Below are 27,728 nucleotides of genomic sequence, written 5' to 3'. Positions count from 1 at the left end.
AAAACTGGAACGCTAATGCACTGCTGGTGGAGTTGTGAACTGATCCAACCATTTCGGAGAGTAATTTGGAACTATGCCCAAAGGGCTATAAAACTGTGCATACCCTTTGATCCAGCAATACCATTACTAAGTCTGTATCCCAAACAGATCATAAAAAAGGGAAAAGAACCCACATGTACAAAAATATTTATAGCAGCATTTTTTTTTGTGGTGGCAAAGTATTGGAAATTGAAGGGATATCCATCAATTGAGGAATGGCTGAACAAGTTGTGGTAGCTGAATATAATGGAATGCTATTGTTTCATAAGAAATGATAAGCAGGCAGATTTCAGAAAAATCTAGAAAAACTTACATGAATTAATGCTGAGTGAAGTGAGCAGAACCAGGAGAACATTGTACACAGTAACAGTAACACTGGACAATGACCAATTTTAATAGACTTAGCTCTTCTCAGCAATCCAATGATCTAAGACAGTTCCAAAAGACTCGTGATGGAAAATGCTATCCACATCCAGAGAAAGCACTATGGAGTCTAAACACAGATCAAAGCAGACTATTGTCTCTTTTTTTTTCTTTCTCATGGTTTCTCCCTTTTGTTCTAATTCTTCTTTCACAACATGACTCATGGAAATATGTGTAATATAACTGTACACATATAGTGCATATCAGGTAGCAGGCGATCTTGGAGATGGGGGAGGGAAGGGGGAAATTTATAACTCAAAAAGTGAATGTTGAAAACTAAAAAGAAAGAAAGAAAGAACATAATGTCAGAGTTTTTCTTTCCATGACATTCAGATAGTCCAATGATTCATAATTTTTTTTTCTCCTTGATCTGTTTCCCAGGTCAGTCATTTTTGCTATGAGATAACTGATATTTTCTTCTATGTTTCTGGTCTTTTGATTTTGTTTTAATATATCTTGTTTCCTCATGAAGTCAATAGATTCTACTTGGTCCATTCTAATTTTCAGAGAATTTGTTGCTTGAGCAAAGTTTTGTACCTTTTGTGCCAAGCTGTTAATTCCCTTTCCAATTCTTTCTTCGTAGTTCTCTTTCTTTTATAATTTTTGTCTCAAACACCCTCATTTTATTTGTAAAAGCATTTTAACTCTTTAAAACTCTTGTTTCATCTAATCCAGGAATTCTAGTTGAATTTCTGCCCAGGCTGTGTCTTTCTCTGAGATTTTGCTTGTAGATATTTTGGAGTCATTCTCTTCTTCTGGTTTCATATCTACAATATCCCTGCCATGATAATATCTTATTATCATGTGGCTCTTTTTTTTTGTTTGTTTGCTCATTCCTCAAGACTTCTTCCTGACTTTGGACTTGATATTAGGGCTGGGTTCTGAAGAAGTTGTAGAGCGAAGGTCTGGGCTGGTCCTGTTCCTACTTTCTTGAAGAACTGAGTATTGTGTTTTTTCAGGATCTCAAGAACAGGCTGGGATCTGTAAGCTTTCAGTACTCTGAAAGGGGTCTGGTCCAAGGTAAAGTCTGATTGCTGACTTCCTGGTCTGAGCTCTGAAAGTTCCTGACCAGGGCTTAGGCATTTCTAAGTGCAGAGTTCTGCTATACTCTGCCTCTATCAGTCTAGCTGAAAAGCTCTGTTGTTTCAAAGTGGCAGAATTGCAGGCTCCCCTTTTGTCTGGGTTTGTTGAATTGGTTATTTCTCTGTATTGGCAATCAAGATGGGCTTTTAGGACTTATTCAATCAAGTGCCCTTGAAAAGTTTGGCCTTCGTTTCCTTGATTAAATTAGGAGTCCTTGATGACCTCCTTGCCTCAAGGGAAAGCCTAGTTTTCATGGGTTTGAGTGACATGTTTGTGAGATCAGAGGCTTTTAGAGCATGTGGCTTTAAGTTGCATTTTGTGATGCCTTTTAGGTCACATGGGTGAGTCACATGTGTGACTCACTTTTGACCCTGAACAAGATATATAAACCCACAGGTTGGCGTTCTCTTGGAGGCTCACACTCCTGGAGGCGCGGAACTCTGGGCAGCCGCTCTAAGGGCCTCCCGGCTGAACTCAGATGTTGATGGTTTCTTGGTAACTATGAATTGTATTTGGTCTGTTTATAAATGTATGTTTGTAATTTGTTTTTATTTGCTCTGAATTTCAGGGTGCTAGCTTTTCCCCCTGAACTAAGTGAATGATATTTGTATGCTGGATTAAAGTAAGACTGTTAACCCCTTAATGTTGCTTTCCTTAGTAAAGTAGATCAAAAGAACCTGTGCTGGCAGTGTTCTTGTTGTTGGGTTTGTGTTCGTCTTTCATCCCCACAGCAGCTGCTAGCAGAATTGTTGTAATACTAACCTAGAGGCTGAAAATGAGACTTTGCTCTGAGCTTGGGGTCTGAGCCACACCACTGCTGCTGATGACTTCTGAACAGCCCTCTCTTCTCAGTACACTACCTAGGGTCTCCCTACCTTGGAAAGATAAATCTTTAAAAAAGTCTTGTTTATATCTTCCAGGAATTCTAACTGAATTTGTCCCTAGGTTATATTTTTCTTTTGAGACTTCTCTTGTGGATGTTTTGGAGTCATTCTCTTCTTCTGTATTTGTGACTTCAGTATCCCTGCTACCATAATAATGTTTCATGGTGGGATTCTTTTTTCCCCTCATTCTTCCAGCTTTTCTCTTGACTTCAGACTGGAAGTTAGGGCTAGGCTTTGAGGCACCTCTAGGAAGGAAAGTCTGGGTTGGTCCTGTGCTGCTTTCTTGGGATATTGAGTGTTATGTTGTTTCAGGATCTCAGGGCTGGGGATCTGTAAGCTTTCATTGTCCCCAAAGTGGTCTGATCCAGGGTAAAGTCTGACTGCCATTCACCTGGTCTAAGATTTGCAAGTTTCTGACCTGGTGTGTTGGTAACCAAAAATGGGCTCCTTAGCACTTAGTCAACAAGTGCCCTTGACTAGTTTGGCTTTTTCCCCTGAAATGAATGCTGTTTGTATGTTGGGCTGGAGTAAGCTTGTCGGCCCCTTCACCTTGCTTCCCTTGCTTAAGCTGATCGAAAGAACCTGTGCTTTCCCGGTCAACCCCTTCACCTTGCTTAAGCAGATTGAAAGAACCTGTGATTTCCCCAGAGTACCTTACACCCCCGCAGAAGCCAGATGGTTAAAAACAGCTTCCGTTGGAGCCAGAGGCTGCCACAGCCACAGCCACAGCCACAGCCACAGCCACAGCTGAAGCTGAAGCAGGAGCTGCCGGTAGCAGAGCTGACCTACGGGAGGAAGCTGAACAAGGACTTGAAGCCAATAGGTAATCTTTTTACCATAGAGGGGGAAGCATGATTTTGTTTTACACCATCATGCTTCTCTGTAGCCTCCTGGTTACTCTTGTAAGGCGTACTTATTGGGCCTGGAAGCTTTTGATCAATATATCAAAATGGGGTTGCTGGTTCATGGGTTGGTTACTGTGGAGCCTAAACATATGTTTTGATTCTTCTGCCTTCTACTTTGAGAGTTTCTTATATCCGGCGGTTCCGAACCTTTCAGACATGTATATGATCCTCTTTGAGATTATAAACTCTGCCCTCCTAATACATTTGGCGACGAGGATGGGATCGCTAGGTATAAGATCTCTATTTAGAAGCAGAACAATTTCAGAGGAAGAGATGAATATCCCAGGATGGGAGGATCCATTTTATTCCTCCCTAGCAAAAGAATTGGCTAAAAAAGCTGGACTCTGTGAAAACTGGGAACCAAGGCTACGGAGAGATCCTAAGGATTTGGAAAAGTGTTTACAAGAAGTTGGGATTCAGTCAGGGGCATCACTATCTAGGCAAAGCTGGATAGTGTTATCAGCCTACCGGCTAGTATACGAAAGATTGAGATTAAGTGAAAGAGATGGGGGCACTCCTACCCCACGGCAAGAAGGGGAATCTCAGATAGCAAGAGAACAAACTGACTCAAGTGAGAACTTTTCTATTAATGTGGCTAGGAGCAACAGGAGACCAAAAAAGCCCAGAGTGCATTCCAACCCAGCCCAGACTGAGCCTGACTGCCTGCTTCATCCTTGCCATGGTGGCAGAGGAAGCAAGTGGGGGGAAAATGAGACAACATTAGGGGCTGAGGCACAAAATACTACTAGGGTTCAGGATGTCCCTCACACAGAGAATGAGAGATGGTTAAATGATCAGACAAGGGCTCGACTCATACAAAGGAGGAAGACAGAAACCCGAGGTGATGACTCAGTTACAAGGGAAATTCAGGAAGATTTCTCACCGCAAGAGGTCACAGATATTTTGAGTAGATTCAGCCAAAGAATAGGAGAACCATTAATATCTTGGATGGTAAGACTCAGTGATCAAGGGGCCAGTGGAATATCAGTAGATAGGACAGACTGTATGAGATTCATAGGTATCAGCCATGATCCTCTAGTTCAACAAGCTTTTAGGGAACATCATCAGCAAGGAGATGGTGATAGCAGGACTACTCTGTTGGCATTAGCCGCTGTGGGATGCAATAAGAGATATGCTACTGATTCTATGTGGCCCACTGAGCACAGACCCTGGTATTCACTTAGAGATTGTATCATGAGACTAAAGGAGGAGGTAGTGAAGACTGCCATTATGATAGGAACTGCAGACAAATATTACAATGATCCAATGGGACTGCCTCATAGGAATTTAATAATTAGGACAGCTCCCCCTGCTTATAAGCAACTAATTTTGAATTTGTTACTTGGGGAAGTAGGGAGCCGTCTTACAACAGTGATAAATAAGATTTTACAGTTACATGACTAGGTGACTGGGGAAGGGATAGATCTCCTCGAGAGAGAAGGGTGAATAACCAGCAAACTTGGCGCCAAAGGAGAGTAACAAGGAAAGAAATGTTTACTGCTCTATTGAGAGCAGGGGTAGGTTTTGAAATGACAGATGGCATTCCAACCAATGAATTATACAGAATGTACCAGGATAAAGGACTTGATAACAGGAGAGATAGGGAAATAAGAACTGTTCCTGCAAGCCCACAAGCCACTCAGAGGGAAGGGGACCTTGTGTGATTAACAGACGAAAACTTGTACATCTGGGGAAAGGCTGAGAGGACAATCTTAGTCTCTATCTAGGATGGGATCCTCTTAGTTTAATTTTCCCATTGTGTTTCCTTGTACATCTGGGGAAAGGCTGAGAGGACAATCTTAGTCTCTATCTAGGGTGGGATCCTCTTGGCTTCCTCATTATGTTCCTTTTGAAAAGAAACATTTCCCACCTGAGTTTGGCTCTGATGTTGGATCTTTGCATAACTGAAATCTCAACCAAACTTGAGATGATTTTATTTGAAGGATAATACCCCATACTTGCCTACTCTTTTTGTCCTTTGTTTTGGCTAATGTTGTTGCTAGTTCTGTTTCCTTTAGGCTTAAGCACCCTGCACTTTCTGGTGACTGCCTAAGCACATAGCATTCTTGGAATTCCTGCCAGCTCCTTAAAGAACTGACCTCTGGAATGGGACTTTTTGGGGCAGGGCCATCTCTACATCCAATTTCAGCAAGAAGAAGCTATGGAAAATGAGACCTTCACCCCTTACCCCAAGATTTTGAGCCCCAATCGTTCGAGGGGGGTGGGAATGATGATAGTGTTCTATGTACTTATTTTGTGTTATCCTTGCTATGTTGTTTTATTGTTATGATATTATTGATCCTATGTAATGGATACAAGGATCTAGGGGTGGACATTTGAATTATTAATAATTATTTTTGGAATGATTGATTGAAGAGATTATCTTGCTGGGACCTAGGGGTGGATCACATTTGAATCATAAACCAATATTTAGGAATGTCACCAAATGATATGTTTTGCTTTATTATGAATGATATGTTTTAGTTTCCTTTATAATTGGATCACAATGTATGTTCTAGGATACATTGCTGATTAGATTATGTATCCTATAACAAGGGGTGGAGAAGTGTGTTGGTAACCAAAAATGGGCTCCTTAGCACTTAGTCAACAAGTGCCCTTGACTAGTTTGGCTTTTTCCCCTGAAATGAATGCTGTTTGTATGTTGGGCTGGAGTAAGCTTGTCGGCCCCTTCACCTTGCTTCCCTTGCTTAAGCTGATCGAAAGAACCTGTGCTTTCCCGGTCAACCCCTTCACCTTGCTTAAGCAGATTGAAAGAACCTGTGATTTCCCCAGAGTACCTTACACCCCCGCAGAAGCCAGATGGTTAAAAACAGCTTCCGTTGGAGCCAGAGGCTGCCACAGCCACAGCCACAGCTGAAGCTGAAGCAGGAGCTGCCGGTAGCAGAGCTGACCTACGGGAGGAAGCTGAACAAGGACTTGAAGCCAATAGGTAATCTTTTTACCATAGAGGGGGAAGCATGATTTTGTTTTACACCATCATGCTTCTCTGTAGCCTCCTGGTTACTCTTGTAAGGCGTACTTATTGGGCCTGGAAGCTTTTGATCAATATATCAAAATGGGGTTGCTGGTTCATGGGTTGGTTACTGTGGAGCCTAAACATATGTTTTGATTCTTCTGCCTTCTACTTTGAGAGTTTCTTATATCCGGCGGTTCCGAACCTTTCAGACATGTATATGATCCTCTTTGAGATTATGAACTCTGCCCTCCTAATACACCTGGGTACTCTCAGCCAACCTGGAAGCTCCATTGGTTCAGAGTGGCAGAATTGTAGATACCTTTTGGTCTGGGATTCCTGCTCTGGTTATTCCTCTGAAGGCTAAGCTAGATACTGGAAATGAAACCCTTCTTAGCAACTGAAGTCCTTCCCAGACAATTTCTTCTTCTGGTTTCTTAACTTCCTCCCTTCTTAGTATATCACCCAGGGCTTCTCTACCCAGGAATACCAACCCCATGCATAAATCCCTTTCTCAGTCTTCCCTGGATTTGTGACTTGGAACTAAGTAATGAGTAACAGAACTACCAATCTGTACTTAACTCTGTTTCAGTGTCCCAGTATGGTTCTGGTGGTGCCTGGGTATGAGTATGAGACCTCCTCTTGCCTTGCACACTGGAGCACTCCATGCAGAGAACTCCTGGCCTGCCCCCATCCTCAGTGACTTTAGGCCTCTCTGTCTCTCTATGCTGAGTTGGGCTGGACAAATGACTCATTGCAGCTTTTTCTGGATTTCTCCATCAGGATTCAGTCTCTTGCATTTTCTAAATCTTTCTGGATGAGGCTGGAAGGAGGCTCAGTGCATTGCTTCCTACTACTGTACAATCTTGGCTCTGCCTCCTTAAGTAGTTTCTAAAAGAAAATTGACTCTGGAGTCAGAGTACCTGTGTTCCCATAGGTCCCACCTCTAGCTCTACCTGTAGGACTTGGACAAGTCATTTAACTTCCTTGAGACTCATTTTCCTCATCTATAAAAGGATAAGACATAATGGCCTTTGAGGATCCCTATAGCTCTAAATCGATTGATGACCCTATGATCCTTGCATGCCTCTCCTAATCTTATCTTAGAGATAATTTTTACTGTTGCCTTACATATAATGACATGTACTGTTGTCTATCCCAAATGAATGTTTAGCTGCTTGAGAGTAGGGATTGTTTCATTATTTGTATTAATATCCTGAGAGCTTAGCATAGTTCCTGGCACAAAATAGGTACACAATAAATGCCTGCTGATTAATTACATCATAACTGCCAGTTCTACTTTTCTTAATTTATCTGAGGTATAACAAATTCTACTCCAACTTCTCATTCTAACTCTATATAAATATAAATCTTGTTTTTAAGAACGTTTCTTGTATGTATAAAAGTACTATATATTGTTTTTCTGTTCCATTCTCCAACTCTTTTTCCATTCTCTGGTCAACTGAATCTTGTTAACATTCAAAACTATAATTGTTAACTTTGGTTTTTCCTCCAAAAAATTCTGTTTTATTATTTCTCTTGAAGGAAATGAAAGCAAACAAAGCATCTACAACTTGTTTTGCTAGAAACAATCTGATCCCAGACATCAATCTTCTCTTCCCTTCCCAGTTCACACCTAAATCACTGAATCTTGTCTTTATCATATGCCCCGTCTTTTTTTTTTTTTTTTGTAATCACCTATAAGTAGCTATAACTTCTTTTGCTTTAATCCCTTTGGACTAAGTGACTTCTCATACACCTCTCTAATTTAGCCCAGTACCCTGGTTTGCTTTATTCTCTTCTTACATAATTTTATACCTCCTTGACAAAAGTTGTTCTTATGCTCTGTCCTGTCCCCCTAAATTCTTTATTTCACTGACCTTTACCTGTGACACCTTGATTTAAAGATATGTTAGTTCATGTCTCCAAAGCTATTAAACTGTATATGCCTCTTAGCCCCACAATACCATTAACACATGTATACCCAAAAAAACATCCAAAAAAGAGAAAAAGGATACATATATGAAAAAATATATGTGAATTGTAGTTCTTTTTGTAGTGGTAAAGAAATGGAAACTGAAGAGGCACCTATCAACTGAAGAATGACTGAACAAGTTATGGCATATTAATATGATAGAATATTATTGTGAAGTAAGAAATGATGAGATGAATGGTTACAGAGAAACCTAGGAAAGCTTGTATAAACTGATATACAGTGAAGTGAGCAGAACAAGGAGAACAATTTATGTAACAACAAAACTGTAAAGACAAACAACTTTAAAAGACTTGGGAATTCTGATCACCACAATGACCAAACACAATTCCAGTGGATTTCTGAAGGAACATGTTACCCACCTCCAGACAGAGAGGTGATGAATTCAGAATGCAGACCAGGACATTTTTCTGGATGTAACTAATATATGAATGGCACTGACTTGACTATGCATACATATATATATTTTGCTTGATTAGACATATTTGTATTTTATTTTTCTTGCTTTTTCAGTGGGGAGGATAGGCTAGAGTGGGGAAATAGAAGAGAGAGAAGATATATCTTCAATTGAAAATAAAATAAAATTTAACTTAAAAATAAACCTATAATTAGTGTCTTACTCTATCTTCCCTCTGTTTCTCTAAGGTATATTTTTTTTAACATACAAGTCCAGAGTTTAGCTCTACTTGTTCCTTCAGCGATGCTTAAACAAGGTAGAACTCCTAAGAGACATGAGTATTTGCTGCCCTTAAAATATATAAGCACTTGCCTATCATGGCTAGCCCATTGAAACTATTCAAATTCTTTACTTTTTTGAAATTTATTTTATCCTTTGGGTTTCCATTTCAAAGGTTGTGCTAAATTTAGTTTTCTCAAAATTATCATAGAATTAGAGCCAGAAGGAACATAAAAGACGTTTGGTCCACACTTCTCATTTTATAAACAAGGAAACTGAGACACTGAAAGGTGAACATAACTTGCCAAAGGTCACAGAAGGAATAAGTGGCAAAACTATTATTTAAACCTAGGTCTTCTGACTCCAAATCCTGTGCTCTTTTCCACTTCTTAGAAATAATTCTTCAAAAAAAAAAAACCTATTCTCATCTACCACTACCCTCTCCTCCTTAGATATATGACTGTCTTGTTAGAATAATTATCCTAATATGCAAACTGTGTTTCTTTGCTTTTCATTACATCATATTCCAGACTTTAATTCCAGAAATTAAAAATCATTTAATTTCTCATTGCTAATGAGTACTCCTGAATGATGTGGGGCTAAAGTTTCTGAGTACATGAGTTCTCTTTTACTTGCAAGCTTTTCTCTTTTACCTGGTAGAACTGGAGCTTGTTAATTACATTTCTAGGTTCTTGATGATTACATTTCAGGGTGATTTTCTGCTAGTATCCTGTGAATTCCATTGATTTATACTTTTCCCTCTAGCTCTAATACTTGTGTAATTTTCTTGTATGGTAACATGAAATATTGCAGTAAACCTTTATGTTTAATCATTTCTCTAGGAGGCTTATGATTATTATATAATTTCTTACTGAGCTCTGTTGCTAGATCGATTTCCTTATTTTGTCATTGTAAGGTGTAGGCTGTTCATATAGGTTATGTATGCCTGCATGGGTTATGTAAATGTGGCTCACAAAAGGCAATGATAAGACATCACACTTCTCTAAAACATACTGTTATTCCTCTGCTTAGGGGAGCAGGAGAAGGGCCTCAAAGCCAACCACTCCACTCTACATTTTCTGAGAGAAGGATACCGGATTAGTATTATATCTATCTGCCTCACTAAATATTGCCCGCCTAAGGATACACAGGTTCAGAATGTAGCAGCCACTTGGCCACTACTGACTAAAGAAGGAGTGTTGCCTTTAGCTTATATCCACCAATATGACTTCTTCCCTTCAAATGCTAGTTACGCAAAAGACCATCACAAATAGCCAAAAGAGAGTAAACCTATTTATCAAAACAGATAGCAAACAAAAGTCAGAGAAGTTCCGAAGATTAGAATATATGAGAAAATACACAAAAATGAAATAGCTCTTTGAATGGGAAAAAGATGAGATCTTGGCTTAACCAAGAGAAAGACTCCAATCTCATTCAAGGAGAAATTCCCTAAGCTCCTAAAGATGCGAGCTGGAAATCACAGACATAATGAGTAGCTGATTCCTCATATATTTCTGCCATTTGTGAAGTCTGTCTCACTCTCTATATGCCTGGAATCTCTCTCTCTCTCTCACTCAGAATATATCTCTCTCTCTCAGAATATCTCTCTCTCTCTCAGAATATCTCTCTTCTCCAAACCGTTCACACCAACTCCAACCTATGCAGGGATGAGTTCTTTACCAATTAGGAAGAAATTATGCAAAATGCAACAGGCTTGGCTGGAAGCTCCTGCTATACCAGGTATTCTTCCACTTCTCCTGTTTTCTGATTTTGCTTTAGCATTTCCTTTTGTATCACTGCTTCTTAGGGTTCTGTCTCATCTATTACTTTTTTTTCCTTCAGATTATCCATTGCTTTGCTTAGATTTTCTAAAATTCTATTCTAATTCAGTAATTTTCCTTCAGGGGTTTTCTCTAAGAACTATAATTCTATTCCTTATCTCTTCCTCCAGTTCTTTTTAGTAGGCTTCAACTACCACGGAGGAGTCTTCTATTTAATTCTCTGTTCTGGCGTTCAAGATGCAGTTGCAGAAGACTTATTCTCTTTTTCTTCTATAGATTTCTCAATGTCTTATTTTATCCCATGGCATTTTAAAAAATTTATGAGGAGTTTTTTGGTTCTTCATTTATTTAAGCTCTCTGCTGTCTTTTTTCCCAATAATGATTTCTTTCCCATACCCTTTTTTAAATGCTGTTCTTTTATTTTGTCACATTTCTTTGTTTTAAAGTGATGAAGGGGAGGAGAGCTTAAACATGATTTATTGATCCCTGAATCATCTTTCTATAAATCTAATGTTTTGAGAGAAATGATTACTTCTCTCATGTTAATAACCAATTATTAAGTGAGATTAAGATTTTCCCTTTCTATTTCCTCATTCAGAAATCGGTCCCTTGTAGGTCATTCGGCCAGCCTCTGAAGGACATTGCTGATAGATGAGATTGCCCGAATCGTCAGAATATATGCTTTTCTATCTCAGGTGGAATTCCACCCAACTAGGAGACCTTACAAATAGAATCCAGTCTAAGTGAGATCTTGTCCTTAGGAAATAAGCCCCTGTCTGTCCTTGGAATCTTCCATTAGAATTTAGGGTGACCTAGCTTATGAAGGGGAAAACTAACCAATGATTTCTGGGTAGAGATGGATTCTTTTGCCTAGATTGCTGGAGGTAGCTAAGTGTCATGATTAGGTCACACTCTCTGCAGGAAGAGCTGAGGACTTTTTGCCCACCTCCTCATTAATATGCCCACCCCCTCACTGATTGTTAACCAATCAGAATTAATTTCCACCCTCAAGTACATCCCCTTTTTCAAAGGCTTTTTAAGCATTCAAAGGCCCCCAAGGGTATTTGGTTTATGAGAGAAAGCCAAATAACCATCTTTTAATTATTTGCTAGCCACAATTAATAAAATTATTGATTATCCAGAAACTAAGTCTTTTGAACTTTTCATATGCCACAGTTTTCTTTTTATCACGATGTAAAATAAATAAGTCTTACTCTGAAGCCTTATTGTGGCATAGAGTTTATCTTGGGTTGTTGAAGGATTTACCAATAGACAGTGGTGGCATTCAAATAAATTAACAACTGGTTGGTTCTCTGCCCTAATGACCATTTCGTTTTTGTTTTTTTGAATTAGTCACTTAGTACGCATTTATTAAGTACTGGACAACCTCAGTCCAAATCATGCATAAGTCACTAACCATGTGAGTAGGGAGCAGATCTCAGGTTTTATTTTTGCTCATCCTATAGTTGACATCATCTGGGCTCTGACACTTACTTCACAGAATTTCAGAATTAGTAGGTACCTCAGTGGCTAGCTAATCTGGATGCCTTGAGAATATAACAAAAACACAGAAGTCCCACCAGAAGCAGGTGCTTGGGCCATTCTCCATCACTAGTTTCCCAGGCCAGTTTTTTCTCCCATCTCTTTCCCTCCAATTCATCCTGCAAACCGCTAAATGAGCCAACCTTCCTAAATTGTCATTACCATCATAGGATCAGAGATTTATAGCTGGAAGGAATCTCTTAGATTATCAGTTCCAACCCCCATATTATTCAGATAAGAAACTGAAGGTTGGATAAGTTAAATGACTCATTCAAAGTCATGCCCTACCGGCTTTCTAAAAAGGACACCCGTACCACCCACCCGCACTCCCCTTCTCTCTCGACTCCACAGACTATTCTCCAGTCCTGCCAAGTTAAGGGCAGTGAATGTCATGTGCCAAAGGACCTCGGGAGTTGCATGGGCAAGGAGTGGGAGGAAGCTGAAAACAAATAAAGGTGGTGAAGGAAAAATAAGAAAGTTTTGTGGTTGATTCATTTCATTCATTCACTCATTCATTCATTAATTCATTCATTCATATACTCATTCATTCATGGAGAGCCACAGAGGATATAAATAAATCTGACTGGAGCCTATGAACAAATGAGGTTTACTAAGAGTTGTTGTGGTCTCTTCATTAGCCCATCTTCTCATTACCTGGGCCCCCTATAGAGAAGGGAACCTGAATTTTCCAGTTTGCTGGCAGGGGCTGTCTTCCTCCACAGGTGCCAAATACTTCTGTTTAGTTTTTTCAATATTATCGTGGTATGCAGCTATGCTTGAGGGGAAGAGGTAGGAGGGACCTGGCTGATTATAAGTGCCATTTTAACAGCCGGTTCGCAGAACTCAACATAAAATTAGGTATCAGGTCTCCTGAACTGATGCGAACCAGCTGAATCCCAATACTGCTAATAGATAATAACCTTTCAAGGATTTGAAGATTTCAAGAACAGTTCTGGAAATAATCTGAGTCTCCTGTCCAAGGACTAACCCAGTAAAGTACAAATATGCTCATCACTAATAGGCTGGCCAATAGGTAACAAATTATTTGTACACGGAAACCCATGAAACAAGGGAAAACTAAAACAGTCTTCAGGCCATTCTGGAGTGAGTTCTAAGAATTATTCAGTTTTTAAACCACCCATAAATATTACCAAAATATAAAGAATGTGGAGTGTAGGTTAGTCTATGTGAATTTATTCTTCACTTTCTCTTGGCAGTTCATACTTGGTGAGATTATTTAAAACCAACTTTTAATAACTAAGAAAAATGTGTTTCAATTAAAAATAATAATTTTGAGATGTGGAATCCTATATGCAAGTCAATGGCAAAACTGTTAAAAATACATCTCTTACAAATGGATTCAACAAAGATGAATAAAATTTCAAAGTTTCTCCTTACTCAAGAGGAATATTAAAAAATTCTATAAAGAGCAAACAAACCAACAAAATGGAGATGTTCCATACATTAATGGAAAAAGGGAGGTGGGAAAAGCTAAAGGATAATAAAAATACTTAAATATGTATATGTGACAAAAGATAAGATGGCAAAAATATGCTTATTGTTTCCCTGAAAGACATGTTGATTATTTAATGCTAATTGTAATACAGAGAGGCTTGTTTGAGTGATTTTGAGTAGCTATCTGTGGTATCAAAACAAAACATGTTTGCAACAATATTTTTTAAAATAAAGCTAATTTTAAGTTATGGAGAATATATACTATTAACATTTTAGTATTATTAAAGCAACCCCTCTCTATGATCAGTAATTCTGTAAGAAGAAAAGTAAATGCATATCAGAAGGAAATGCATATGCTCTATCTATTCTCATTAGCCTAATAACTTAAATGAGAGAACCTGTTGTGCTAGTAAAAGTGCAGGATGAGTAAAAAAAAGGCAGGGGTTGGAATTTCAACTCTATTTCAATTCCATGGGTTGGAATTCCTTGTGACAATTTCATTATCTATAATAATACTTGCACTACACATATCTGTTCAATCAAATGAGAGAACTATGTAAAATGCTTCATAAACTTCAAATTTGCCTTTGTAATTATTATTAAGCTATTGCTTCCTATGAGATTTAGCAAATATCATAGATCAGTCTCAGAGTTTCTATACCATGGTCTATACATCAAGCTTTTCTCAAAGGGGAATTCTAATATATGAGAGAAAAGGAGACACTTGCCTTCAGAGAGAAGAGTATGATCATAATTGAGATAACAATAATGAAGAAAAGCATGTACATGAAGAACCATGCACTCCATTGCAGCCAGTTGCTAAGTCCCATGATGCGCATATACTCCTGTTGGGGAACAAAAAAGAAAACAAAAATTACATGATGTAACGGGGCGAGTTAGAGCCGACCCCTGCCCTCTTTGGACCTCCGCACCCAGGGCCTGCTGAGGTAAACTCAGGGCTCTGAGGTAAGGGTGGAACAAGATGGTGACAGGAGGAAGGGTCTTGCCCTTGTTGGCAACGTGGCAGTTCCGGGTCTTTGTCCGGACTTGCCTGAGCACAAGGGAATCATGGGGAGAGCACGGGAAGGAAAGGGGAGGAGAGTAGGAGGAACCAGGGTGGCCCTAGTGCCTACATAACTGAGGCTATAAAGGTTTTGCTAATAATCTGAATAAATGGAGTTGCTCACCATCTTGCCTCCTGCCTCATTCACTGCCTGTGAGATCAGGCCTTTGCTGGACAAAGGCCTGGGATTTGGGGTGAGAGGGACCCCAACAAGTTTTGGGGTGAGAGGGATCCCAACCACATGATCCTACATTCACCTACCACTGTCCTGGTGCAGAAAACTATTAACCAAAATCCAGGAAGTTAGGGACAATTTACTTTGGTCCTTCTCTTCTACTGCTATTAACAAGGAGGGCTGGGGCGGGGTTGAACAAGATGGAGAATAAACTAGTGATAAATGCTTTAGAGTACATGTGGGTCTGGATGTGTATTTAGAGGAAGAAGAAGTGGAATAAGAATCTATGTTATCTACATGACATTTGTACACTATTTATGCATTATATTGAAAAGGTGGTAAGCTGCAGCAAAAAGATAAGATGCAAGAAGATAGCTTGAGAGAAGAGAAATTAAGAAGCAAAAAGTGTCTGAAAAATGGATTCATTTAAAAAGTCTTCTGAGAAAAATGTTGAGTACAACTCTGTTTACATTTAGTCACTGAAAGAAATCTGCTAATTTCAATTAAAGGCTGCTGGAAAAGGTTTAAAAAAAAACCAGTTTTTTAAAATTAAAAATACCACCTTCCTTTCAAGACTGACTAGCAAATATAGCACCCAATCATTTTGTTCTAGAAATTAACAGCAAAAATGAGCTAACACAAACTAAGGATCCACTGCAGCAGATGTGGAAAGCAAGCAGAATGTTTCAGCAGCCATATGAGACTGTGTTGTTTGCGTCTCAAACACACAGGATTTCAAACTATCAGGGATCTTAGATATGGGGTTAAGTAATTTGCATATAGTCCCAGAGCTAGTAAGTGGCAAAGATACGAACCACAGGTTTTTAAAGCCCCAAATGTAATATTCTTTCTTCTATAGTATAATGCCTGTACGTTCCTGAGAAATAAACAACAATGGGTACAAAATAGAGGTTGCTCTTCTTGGTAAAGAAGAAGGTGCTAAGGCAGAAGGAATACCTCCAGCTTCTCAGAATAAATGAAATATTTCTTAAAAAAATGGAAGAAGTGGGGCAACTAGGTGGTGCAGTGAGTAGAGCATCAGCCCTGAGTTCAAATCTGGCCTCAGACACTTCACACACTTACTAGCTGTGTGACCTTGGGCAAGTCACTTAACCCCAATTGCCTTGCCTTCCCCCTCCAAAAATAAAAAAAATGGAAGAAATGCTTCAGGCCCATTGGAAGATGAGATGCAGTACAGGGGGAATTGGGGGGGGGGGGGTGGCGCGTAATGGATACTGCACTAGCAAAGGAGCCAGAGGACCTCAGTTCAAAACCTGCCTCCAATACTTACTACCTATGTGAGCTTGAGCAAGTGATTTAACTGGCCTGATACTCAGGTTCTTCAACTATATATGAGAGAATGAGACTCGATGGTCTTTGAGGTCTCTTGCACCCCTGCATCTATGATCCTATAAAAATTTAAAACAGATAGAAAGGAACAACCAGTGGAACTTATGCACAAACTGTTACAAATAATCATTAAGGCTACAAATTAATTCAAAGGTGTTTCCATGAGGGTGGAAATGAATATTTTGAGAGAAGCCCATTTCTTATGCACCGTAGAATGATGAATATTCACAGACGCCCCAGGGAGAGAAGACATAGATTAATGATCACAGAAAGAAAAGATAAGTTTTAGTGGTTGGCAGATTCCTAATGATAGTGCCACAGGCAGAAGCCAACATTAACATTTTAGAAATAAATTGTCTTCCTGGATATATATTTAGAACATGACAGAGAACCTCCATCTGATAATCAAAATAACCTCTAGGTCAGTTATATTGCCAAAGGATTTCCTCTACATACAAAGGATGTTTTCCTCTACATTTTTTGCAGTCCACCCAAAATCCTTTGGCATGCCGCAAGTGGCCCGGGGCTGCAGGGTATGCAGGCCTGCTCTAGGTGATCCATTGGGAACAAATGTTACCACAGAAGGAATCTAGAAAGAATATTTAGGGATTATGAAGTTCTCTAAACCAAATAGAGGCTTGTGAAAAAAAAAAGAATATTAAATGAATAGCTGATTAAGAAGATAGTGATTGGGATGTCTGTGTCAAGATTATTGTGGGAGAGATTGTGTCTCAAGACCTCTACAGCTGGAATTGTCACAATTAAGCTAAAAGAACAACTAACAGAAAGGAAATAAATTCATATAGGATAAAATCAGAAAGACAAAGGAAATTAACAAGAAAACCTCCTAATAAAATGTGAAAATGCTATGGGACAAAGAGAATTACAGGAGAAAAAGAATAATTCTTCAATAACTAGTGTAATACAAGGAAAATTAGGAACCCCTGAGAAACCCCTGGCTACTGACAAGCACCCCCAGAAAGAATGGATTCAGATATCTTTGGCATTTAGCAAACCCCCTGGGACTCCATGACTCCACCAAGGAATGTCAATAGATAGGACCATCCCACTGAAGGATAACCTGGCAGACCCTTTCTAGCAGATATCCCTGGGGCTCCGTGACTCCACCAAGGAATGTAAATGAGATTATCCCACTAGTACGATAACCTGACTGAATCTTTTGATCAGCCAGGACCTTTGTTCCTGTTCCCCCCACCCTGCACCCCCACATATCCTATATAAGCCAAGCTGTCACCCCAACACATTGCCATTGATTTGTGGTGCAGTACCCCAGTGGCCGCCGGCTAATAAATTCTCCACTTAAAACTTATACTCTGTGGTGTGTCTTGCTCGCTTCTGGTACAACACTAGAACCTCAGATTAAATAACGGAATATTTGGCCACAAGAACCATAAGATTAGTTCCAATGAGAGTTCTTAAGAAAAATCTGAAAAGAATTAATGGCTTAGAAGAAAGGCTTAAGAAAACTTTAGCAAAAAATGGAAACTGAAAAAAAGAATGGAGACAGAACTCAGAAAATTAAATGACAGACAAGAATTATCAGAGCAAACTTAAAAGATACAAAAACTGAAATATAAGAAGTATCTACAATGAAAAACAATTGATTTGAAAAACAGAACTTGAAGGGATAATTAAAGTATAGCACCACTGCCTCCTTACCTCCCTAACTCAGCACACACAGGTTTCAGGTTGGGTTTCAAGGGTACTCTATGGTCTATGTTCCTAAAAATATAGCTCACAAGTCCCAAGTGGTATGCTTCTCTTTAACAGTCAGCCAAAAGGTACAATCAGGTCAAAGCAAAGGCATTTATTAACAGTAGCTACCCATACTTTTCCTCATATATCTGTGGTGATCTCTCCAACAAATACAGAGCAGCTGTGGAAAAGAGTAGGCACAAATTTAGAGCAGTGAAATACACATGTGGGTAGTAAATGTGGTCGAGGCAACTCATGGCTTCAACTGACAAACTGTAAGGCTCTCATGTTTTCTGTCTGTCTGTCTCTGTCTCTGTTCTTGCACTGCTCTCTGATAAGCATAGCATCTCCTGATCAGATCATATAGCTAGGTTTTATGAGCATGCACCTTTCCACAGCTCAGTTCCCATCTGCAAATTCTTATTCTTCTTCCAAGGCTTTCTTCTTTGCTGCCAGTTCTTCCTGCTATCAATCTCTTCCTGCCTGATAGATGCAGTATCTCCTATTGTGAAAGAAGTTATATTCTAAGGCACCATGGCTGATGGTAGGAGAGAAGAAATAAATCTCTTTTTGCTGTCCCCTGCCCTCTGAAAACAGCATGGGGTCACACTCCACAAAGCTGATCTCTGCCTTAAATACCTCAACTCATGCCTTGTTGGGCAGGCTTAGCTTTTTTTATGGCCACAGATGATATGGCCAATCTCTGAGTAGGGGACTTTCTAATTTCATCAGAGGAACTTCTTCACACTTTTAAATAGGTAAAAGGGTATAAATACTTAACACATTGATACCTCATTATATGTGTTACTTAATATTTAGTTTCTGTGAGTAGGTCAACTGGGCTAATAGAAGGGGATGATGGAGGAACCCAAGTCCCCCCAACACATACACACACACACAAACACTGACACCTACTAGCCATAAGAATCATCAGCCTCCCAGAAAAGGATTATGAAACAGAAAGTTAGAAAAGTATATCATCTTCAGGAGATCATTAAAAAAATGTCTGGAAGTATTAGAACCAAAAGCAAAACACAGATTGTCAGATTCCACAGTACAACAGCAAAGAGTCACATTTTAATTCACTCACCTAAGACCAATCTCCAAAGTTCACAAATCAAAGAGAAAATAATGAAACGAAATGAAGAAATGGATTAATATGCATGAAAACATAAAATACCCAGATTAATAAAACGGGAACCAGAACATCTAAACACTCCGATCCCAAAAAGAGAAAGCCAGTGAGGAATAGATGAACTCCAAAGGGGAAACTTTTTAAAGGAGGGACAAACCTCAGAAAGAAAATGGATCAATGGAAAGGAGATCATGATAGCATGATGCACAAACATTATCAGGAGACAAGCAGTAAGAACTAAATTCTTTTAAAAAGGCAGGTTGGGTTAATTCACAAGGAGAATGTAGTTTTGATGGTGTAATAGCAATTTAGATGTGAAGATCTTTCCCACCCATTAATAGGCCATGTGACTTGCTTATGTCACAGTAACCTAAGTCACTTATGATGGAAGGAGCTTCCTGGAAGAAAAGGGAAGTTATGTCACAGGAAATGCTGAGAGAGAGAGAGAGAGAGAGAGAGAGCGAGAGAGAGAGAGAGAGAGAGAGAGAGAGAGAGCTGTTAGGGCTGCTAATGGCCTTCATGATAGTTAGAGCTGAGGTAAAGTCAACCTCTGATAGCTGAACAGACTGTGACAGCTGCACTCCGAGTTTGTTTTTGGGAAGACTCCAGCAGGGGGTTGGAGAGGTTTGGAATGGCAAGGATCCATGTTGTGATATTATGTATCGAATGCTTTGCTGCTGTGATGGATTGAGTAGATGACTTATGGGACATGGTTGTATGGTGCCTGAATAAATGGTTTACTTCTACCTTCTACAGAGAGAGTCTCATATACTTTGTTATACAGAACCACACGGGCATTTTGACAATTATCATCTACAATGTTATTATTGCCTTACTGATACAGATGGTACGAGATCAGCACTCATAAAAAGATGGGGAGAGGGAAAGAAGTGACTTGAGATCCCCAAACCAGTATGACTTCATAAATTCCTTATGGGTCTATTTTACCTGAATTCAGAAGACCCTGCAGAAAGTTAACAATGAAGAGTGAAGAAGAGGAATATATACTGCTTTCCTGGACAGTAGAGCATAAGAGCAGAGCACAGTAGAGCACATACCATTCATAACATGAGACATCTGAGAATCAGACATGTATAACCTCTGAAAAAGCTTGCATGTAGAACAATGAGTGACAAAAACTACGATGTCTAGGTTACATCAAGGTAGGCATAAACAGGACAGCTGCCCACACAGCCATTTGAAAATCAGTAGAGAGAAGTAAACAAGTATACTTCAAACATGCATCCCTTGGCTTATATAGATCCAAGTAAGCCTTATGTCCTGAATCAAGATACCAGCCTTAAAGGGCATACTATCAGTTCTATTCTAAAAGAGTGACAATCACCAGAAATCAACTACATTTACCCACTAAGGTCAGAATGACAGTGAGACCTTTACCTAACGGACAAGCTTACTAGCTTTGGAGTGGGATGTTATTGAGAAGTTCAAAGACTATTTTTATGAAGAGTTCCAAGTTCAGACTGTCAACAATCCTCTGACTCATACTTTGACAAGTACAAGTTATATGCTGCTTGCCAGTGATAAGTAAGCAGAATTAGACAAATGTACATTCAGCACCTAGTAACAGCCAAAGGAGACAAGTATATAGAGGCTTTGTCTTGAAGACCAAAAGACACAGAAGCTAAGGTGAAACTTATTGAAGGAATGAAGCTACTACATGTGACACATGGGTACAGTATGTGTGTGTGTGTGTATACGTGTGTATATATATGTATGTGTGCGTGTGTGTGTGTGTGTGTATATATATATATGTATATATATATATATATATATATGTGAACCTGGGCTATAAGCAAATGGTAGTACAGTTGAAAGTTTGAGACTTCCATCTAACTACATGACGGCAGTGTATGTCATGCTAAAGGATTTAAGCAAATATCCAGAAGGCACATCCCTGATAAGACAATGGTAGAAGCTGAAGCTATGCAATGGAACACTGTACTAGACTGTGAATGATCTCATAAAAAGTCTCAGCATGAGACATATGTGTATGTTGTATGTACATATATATGTATGTATATACATGACTGCTGAAATGACTGCTCCTTTATGTTTCATATATATGACTCAGAGTAGAGAATGAGACACATGTAAACATTCATATATATGAATCCACATGTACTCACCTAAGTGTAAACACACACATACACATATGTGTGTATCTCTTTTTGCACTAAGAGTCCTTCACTACTCCATCAGGAGATGGGTACTATTTTTCATTACGAAATCTCTGGATTCATGGCTGGTCATTACACTGATCAGAGTTCATAAGTTTTTCAAAGTTGCCTTTAAAATACTTTTGTTATTATATACATCATTCTCCTAGTTCTGCTCACTTCACTTCACATCAATTCATACAAGTTTTATCAGGTTTCTCTGAAACCCTTCTCTTCATTATTTCTTAGAGTACAATAGTATTCCAGCATATTTATATGCCATAACTTGTTCAGCCAATCCCCAGTATGCCCCGACGGAGATTCCCTCAGATTCCAGTTCTTTGCCAGTTCAACTATAAGCAATTTCGTTTATATCTGTAGCATTTATTTTGCTTAGGACAAATCCCACCCCTAATTTTATTGTTGTTCAGTCACTCAGTAGTGCCTGACTCTTCATGACCTCATGGAATTGTCCCAGGAGTTTTCTTGGCAAAAATACTGGAGTGATTTGCCATTTCCTTCTCCAGTGTGTCCCCATTTTTACAGATGAGGAATAGAGGCAAATAGGGATTAAGTGACTTTGTTCAGGTTTGTACAGCTAGTGTCTGAGGCTAGATTGGAACTTAAATCTTCCAGACTCCAGGCCTGGTGCTCTGTCCACTGAATCACTTAGCTGCTCCTTAATCTACCCTTCCTCTAATTCTCCCTTCTCCCTTCCCTCCCCCCACCATTTCCCTGTAGAGTGAAATGTACTACCCACTCCTTCCTCCTTTTTTGTATATACCAACATCTCAATTATATGAGATAATTTTCCCTAACTTCTGCTTCCCTTTCCTCCCTCCCCAGTGTATGACTCCTCCTCTCCCTTTCCATTCTTCTTTTAAGATCCTCAAGCCCTAACAGAACCACTTTAAGGCCCTCCATCTTATTAGACTTCCTCTATAACCCCTGATAATGAGAGGTTCAAGAGGGATATATGTATCATCTCCCCACATTAGAATGTAAACAGTCTTTTCTTGTTTAATGGCATATTAAATTACCTTAATATTTAACTCCTCTTAACTGCTTCTATGTAGTAGTGGCTACTAAATTTTGTGTGTTTCAGGGGGCAGAGCTAAGATGGTGGAGTAAAAGCAGAGACTTGCTTGAGCTCTCCCCTGAACTCCTCCAAATGCCTGTAAAAAATGATGCTAAACAAATTCTAGAGCTACAGAACTCACAAAATGACAGAGTGAAACAAATCTCTAGTCCAAGAAAACCTGGAAAGTCAACAGGAAAGGTCTATCACACCAGGCTGAGTAAGGAGTGCAGTCTAGCATGGGCCACACCAGCACAAATGGGGCTGAGCAGGCCTCAGGGGGCTGACTGACAGCTGTGGCGGGTCCCAGACTTCTCAACTCACAAACACCAAAGACAATGTAAAAGATCAATGGGAAAATTCTGTCAGACCAGGGTGAGAGAGGAGCATGGTCCAGCCCAGGGCAGCAGAGGTAGCAGCAGCAGTGGTGGCGGCGGCAGCGGCAGCAGCGGCGGTGGCAGTGGCAGCAGTGGTGGCAGCAGCGGCAGCAGCGGGGGTGGCGGCGGCGGCGGCAGCAGCGGTGGCGGCTGCTTCTGGAGTTCTAGGCCCAGAGATGGTGGGGGGATCAAGTGGCTGATCAGAGAGGGAATGTAGGGATCTCTTTGCTGGCACTGAGGCAGGATTCTCTTGTTTTACCCTGCTTGAATCTGGGTCTCAGTCCTGGGTGGCAGTCCTAGGGTGAGGAGGAGCACTGGTGTAGCAGAGCTTGTGGTGGCTGTGGAGAGGGAATCTTCCTCAGAGCTTCTAAGGCAGAAAAGAGTTCTTGAGGTCACTCACAGACCAGAGTACAGGCCAGGAGACCAGTAAAAACCCTCCTTTGGTCATACTACCTTAGAAGAACTAAAAATTTACAGGTGCCTAGAAGTATCTCTGAAAACAGCTGCGCAAACTCCCTGAAGCTTGGGACAGTGCACTCTCTACTCTGGAAACAAAATCCTACCTTGACAAAGAGTTCAAAAGTCAAGTAATTGGCTGGGAAAATGAGCAAACAGTGTAAAAAAATCAGACTATAGAATCTTACTTTGGTGACAAGGAAGATCAAAACATACAACCAGAAGAATACAACAAAGTCAAAGCTCCCTCATTAAAAAATGCATACCCTTCCTTACAAATAGGTAAGCATATACTGCTGTGATATGTGCATGTATGTAGTGTGTGCTGCCTATATTTTAGACCTACAGTTACTGAAGTAGCCTATCAAGCAACATTTTACACTGTGCTATGTTGATTGCATTTATTACTGGCATGAATTAACACCCTAAGATGATTATTTGGTGACATGGATTAATCATTTTTATACTAAGCACTGACATCATTTTAATGCTATGATTGCATAATTACAGATGTTGAGGGTACCACAGCTGATGTTTCAAGGGACTACAAAATTTCCTACCATAAGGAAGAATGTAACAAGATATTGGAGACCAACTATTCATTGGTGGACACAAATTCCTCAATGTTCATCCACTTGATCCCTACGGAGGCAGGGAGACTCTGAATGAAAGATTAGCCTCTATTGCGTCCAAAGAGAGGGAGGAGGAAAAGCCTCCTAAGTGGATCAAGACTTGAAAGGAGAACTAGAGTGAGGACAATATGTAGTTCGGCAAGCACACCAGATTTTCAGAGAGAAGTCAGGGCCATGGCTCCTCCTGTTACTGTGAGCAAAAGGTAGAGATATAAGGTTCAAGCAATCTAAGGGCTTTCAATGTAGGTCTATGGCAAGAGATAAAAGCTAGTATTTCTGATGTAGTCACCTTAGGCATCTCCTCTGTTCACAAATTTGAAAGGAAAACCATTTCCAGAGAGACAGAGTCAAGGGTGTTTGTCGACTAGAGAGAAAGTCAAGCACAAAGTGGGAAGTTAAGAAAGAAGAATGCTGCCCATACAAAGGCAAGAAGACTTTTAAGAAAGAATAATCGTCTCCTTCTTCAGCAGTCCAATCTCCCCTATAATACACTGATAGAAAATCAACTCAGGGGAGTGGGAAGGGAGATCAATTATCTACCTCAGTTATATTAGAAAAGGTTTATTGTGTCAAAAACAAAATGTGCCAATAAATTTAAAATAAATGGGGGACAGTAGGGATTGGACCTGTGATGTCACCAGTATAGAGGACCCCCAATAAGCAAACTCCTTCTACTAATGTAGACTGCCACTTACTCTACAACATATATAGTCTTAGTTGGGGGTGGGGAACCTGTAGCCTTGAGGCTACACGTGGCCCTCTAGGTCCTCAAGTGAGGCCCTTTAACTGAATCCAAACTTCACAGAACAAATCCCCTTCATAAAAGGATTTGTTCTGTAAAACTTGGACTTAGTCAAAAGGCTGCACCCAAGGACCTATAAGGGCACAAGCGGCCTTGAGGCCCCAGGTTCCCCAACCCTGATAGATAATTGCCTGGGATGCTGAGGGTCATATAGTCCATGTTTGTCCTGATTCTGTAGTTCGCACTATCTCTGTTATTCCACACTGCCCCTCTCATTACTTATATTTTAGACCCCTAACACCCAGCACAATACTTGAAACAAGTAAGCACTTAAGAAGTGTTTGCTGAATTAGCCAGGGACAGAGTTCATTTCTATAACAAGAGTCAGGAAGAATATAATTACCTGTAAGCTTAAAGATCTGATCAGGAGAATTTTACACTGAAAATGGACTAGGAAAGCTACTCACATAAAAATCACTAAGGTAAAGAGAGTATTAAGGATGATGTAAGACAACTAATGGAAATATTCCATAAAAGTTCAAAAAAGGCATTACCTAGGAAAAACAGTTATTTGTTCTCATGGCCTCATAAGTTTATGTACAAATATGCAGAGTATGGATTAAAAACAAAATGAGTTAGTTTATTTTAAAACAAGGAAACAAGTACAGTCTCATAGACATCATTGATATTTCTTTGGATGTAGGCAATGACCAGAATGTGGAAATGACAGGGTATTCTTAATTTAAAAGGAAGAGCATAGAAAAGAAGATAGAACTGAACTGTAAATCAAAAAAGTAAATCCCTAGATAGGAAAAGTTGAATTCAAAGTGGAAAAGCATAGGGAAAAGAATTTAGATGAGGATTAAGAAACAGAAGCAATATTATAATGAGAATATATTACATTCTGCTTGATCAGAAGAAGAAAATTGATTATAACTACTGAAAGCAGATCCCAAAGCTGGCATGGAGATAGCACATGGTAATGAAAAAGTGGGGAACTTCAACTTTTCAAAGGTGTGCTAGGTATGGCATAAGACAACCAGTGGAAATATTCCATAATAATTTTAAAAAATCATCTAGGAAAAACAGTATTAATATTCACAGCCTTGGACATTGAAGTGCAAACATGAAGAGTATGGATAAAAATGAGTTCGTTCTTTTCTAAAAATTGAAAAACTGAGAAATTTGTGACTTGCTCTAAGTACAAGCAAAGTGGATTTTTGTCAGTATTTCTTGAAGTTTAGTTTTCCAGGATCCATAGCCATAACAATCTCCTGTTCCCAGGTATTTTACCTTACCAATCAGGTGCTGAGTCACACTTCCTCACCTGAGGGCACTGAGCCAATTAGATGCTAAGCAGCCTAGGTTTTCACACCTTCTGGCTCTGAGCCTATCAGTAGAAAGTATATATATGCAGGAAGACTGGTATTTTGCATTGGGGGCTCCCTCATGGGAAGGACTTTGATTTCCTGGACTGGACTCTGAGTAGTCGTTTGTTAAGGGGAGGCCCCCCTCCACTCAGATGTTGGTGCTCACCCGGTCTGGTGATGCGTGTAAATGTTAAAGTATGTAGCGAGATTACTAAGACAGTTAGAGCCCTGTCTATTGGATCACTCATCAGTCTCTGTGCTAATTTCTCAATGTTTCTCTGCTTGTTCTGCATTGTTGAATTAAAGTAAGATTACCACCCTCTTTGAAGCCGTCTTTCCTTTAGAAAAGCAAATCAAGAACCTGTGCTGGCAGCCCACCCTGTGTGTGACTGCTAATAGACTTGCCTTATTGACAATTTTATCTTTCAGAAGTAGAAGAAACACTGTTACTGAAAATGGGAACTAGCCAACCATTCTGGAAAGTCATTTAATTTGTACAAAGAACGTGAGTAAAAAGTCCTTACCTTTTGATCCAGAGATTCCATTGTTAAAGAGGTATCAGAGTATCCTGTGTCAGAGTAGAAGGAAACAGTACAGCAAGCTACCCCCAACCCCTAATGCCTCCAAATGACAGAGTATGGGCCCAAGCCGAGGCCTTTGCCCTTTACCCCTGTTGACCTGAAAGTATGGTTAAAGGAGGCAAACAAGCTAGATAATACGTAAATTCATATTTGTACAAGGTGCCAGAGCATAAGTTCTGACTGTCTAAACAAAAGAATGAGAAGGCTTATATGCATTTCAGAACAGCCCCAACTTAGCATGTCTGTGTCACTCCAAATTCATGGTTCTCCATGTATGTTTAATCACAGTATAAGAATGGAATTTCTTAATTGGATAGGTTGTAAATACAATAAGATGAGAGAGTTGACAAAATGTCCGTTGAAATTATGATCCAGGACATCTGTTTTTTCTTTACCATCAACATACCATAACTGAGTATATGTCCATAAAATACCGAGATAAGAAAAAGTCCCATTATTCAAAATAGTGTTTAGGGTTAAGGGTCTCATCCTTAATGGCCATGAACAGAGGAAAGAATGTTCTTAAGTCAGACCCATCTGGGCTTGTTGACATAGGAAGAGGTATTCTCTGAGTTTGCTCAGAGAACAAAGAAGTTGTTAGGTCCAAACTTTTCCTCTGGTTGATTAGTTCAGGCTCTGGCCCTTACTGACTACTAAATTGATATTAAATGATTATCACCCCAAAAGAATTTGGGTCCCATTTGTCTATGGGCCCTGGAAAACCCTACCTTGAACTCTTCTTGAATTTCTCTACTTGATCTAGCCTGAGGTCATAAGCCTTTCCCGATTGATATGCCCAAATCTCTGTTATCTTTAATCTAACCTAGCCCTCCATTATCTGTTATCTCCAGATAGTCTTCAGCTACTTCTCACCCTTAATCTCATTCTCTTGGTTCCTGACCTCTCTAGTCACCCCAGCTTACTGGCCACTCCCATCAAGACCCTCCATAAACCCCTCTTCTAGCCACCCCAGACTATTTGGCCAACCCTAGATCCCTTCCACAGTCTTTCTGTATATAAAATCCATCTCTACCTCCATGAAAGTGCTCAGATTCAACTGGCCCACTTATCAATACAAGTGGCACAATTGCTCAGATTCCTTAAGAGTCTAGTCAATGCTG

At 39.7% G+C, this 27,728-nt stretch overlaps 1 protein-coding gene across 1 annotated transcript in view; it reads right to left on the bottom strand.

The window, feature by feature from the left end:
- The window catches only part of LOC118832162 (ATP-binding cassette sub-family A member 3-like), a 259,116-nt gene that overhangs the window by 165,682 nt on the left and 65,706 nt on the right, over nucleotides 1–27,728 (bottom strand). Inside the window, exon 7 of the mRNA XM_036739579.1 lies at nucleotides 14,484–14,600. Within this exon, the coding sequence (XP_036595474.1) occupies nucleotides 14,484–14,600 (117 nt within the window). The remainder of the gene's footprint in view (nucleotides 1–14,483; nucleotides 14,601–27,728) is intronic.

This window comes from Trichosurus vulpecula, chromosome 9 (assembly GCF_011100635.1).
Source record: "Trichosurus vulpecula isolate mTriVul1 chromosome 9, mTriVul1.pri, whole genome shotgun sequence".
NCBI lineage: Eukaryota > Metazoa > Chordata > Mammalia > Diprotodontia > Phalangeridae > Trichosurus > Trichosurus vulpecula.
The sequence above is the reverse complement of the archived record's forward strand: the minus strand, read 5'-3'. Positions and strand labels throughout refer to the sequence as shown.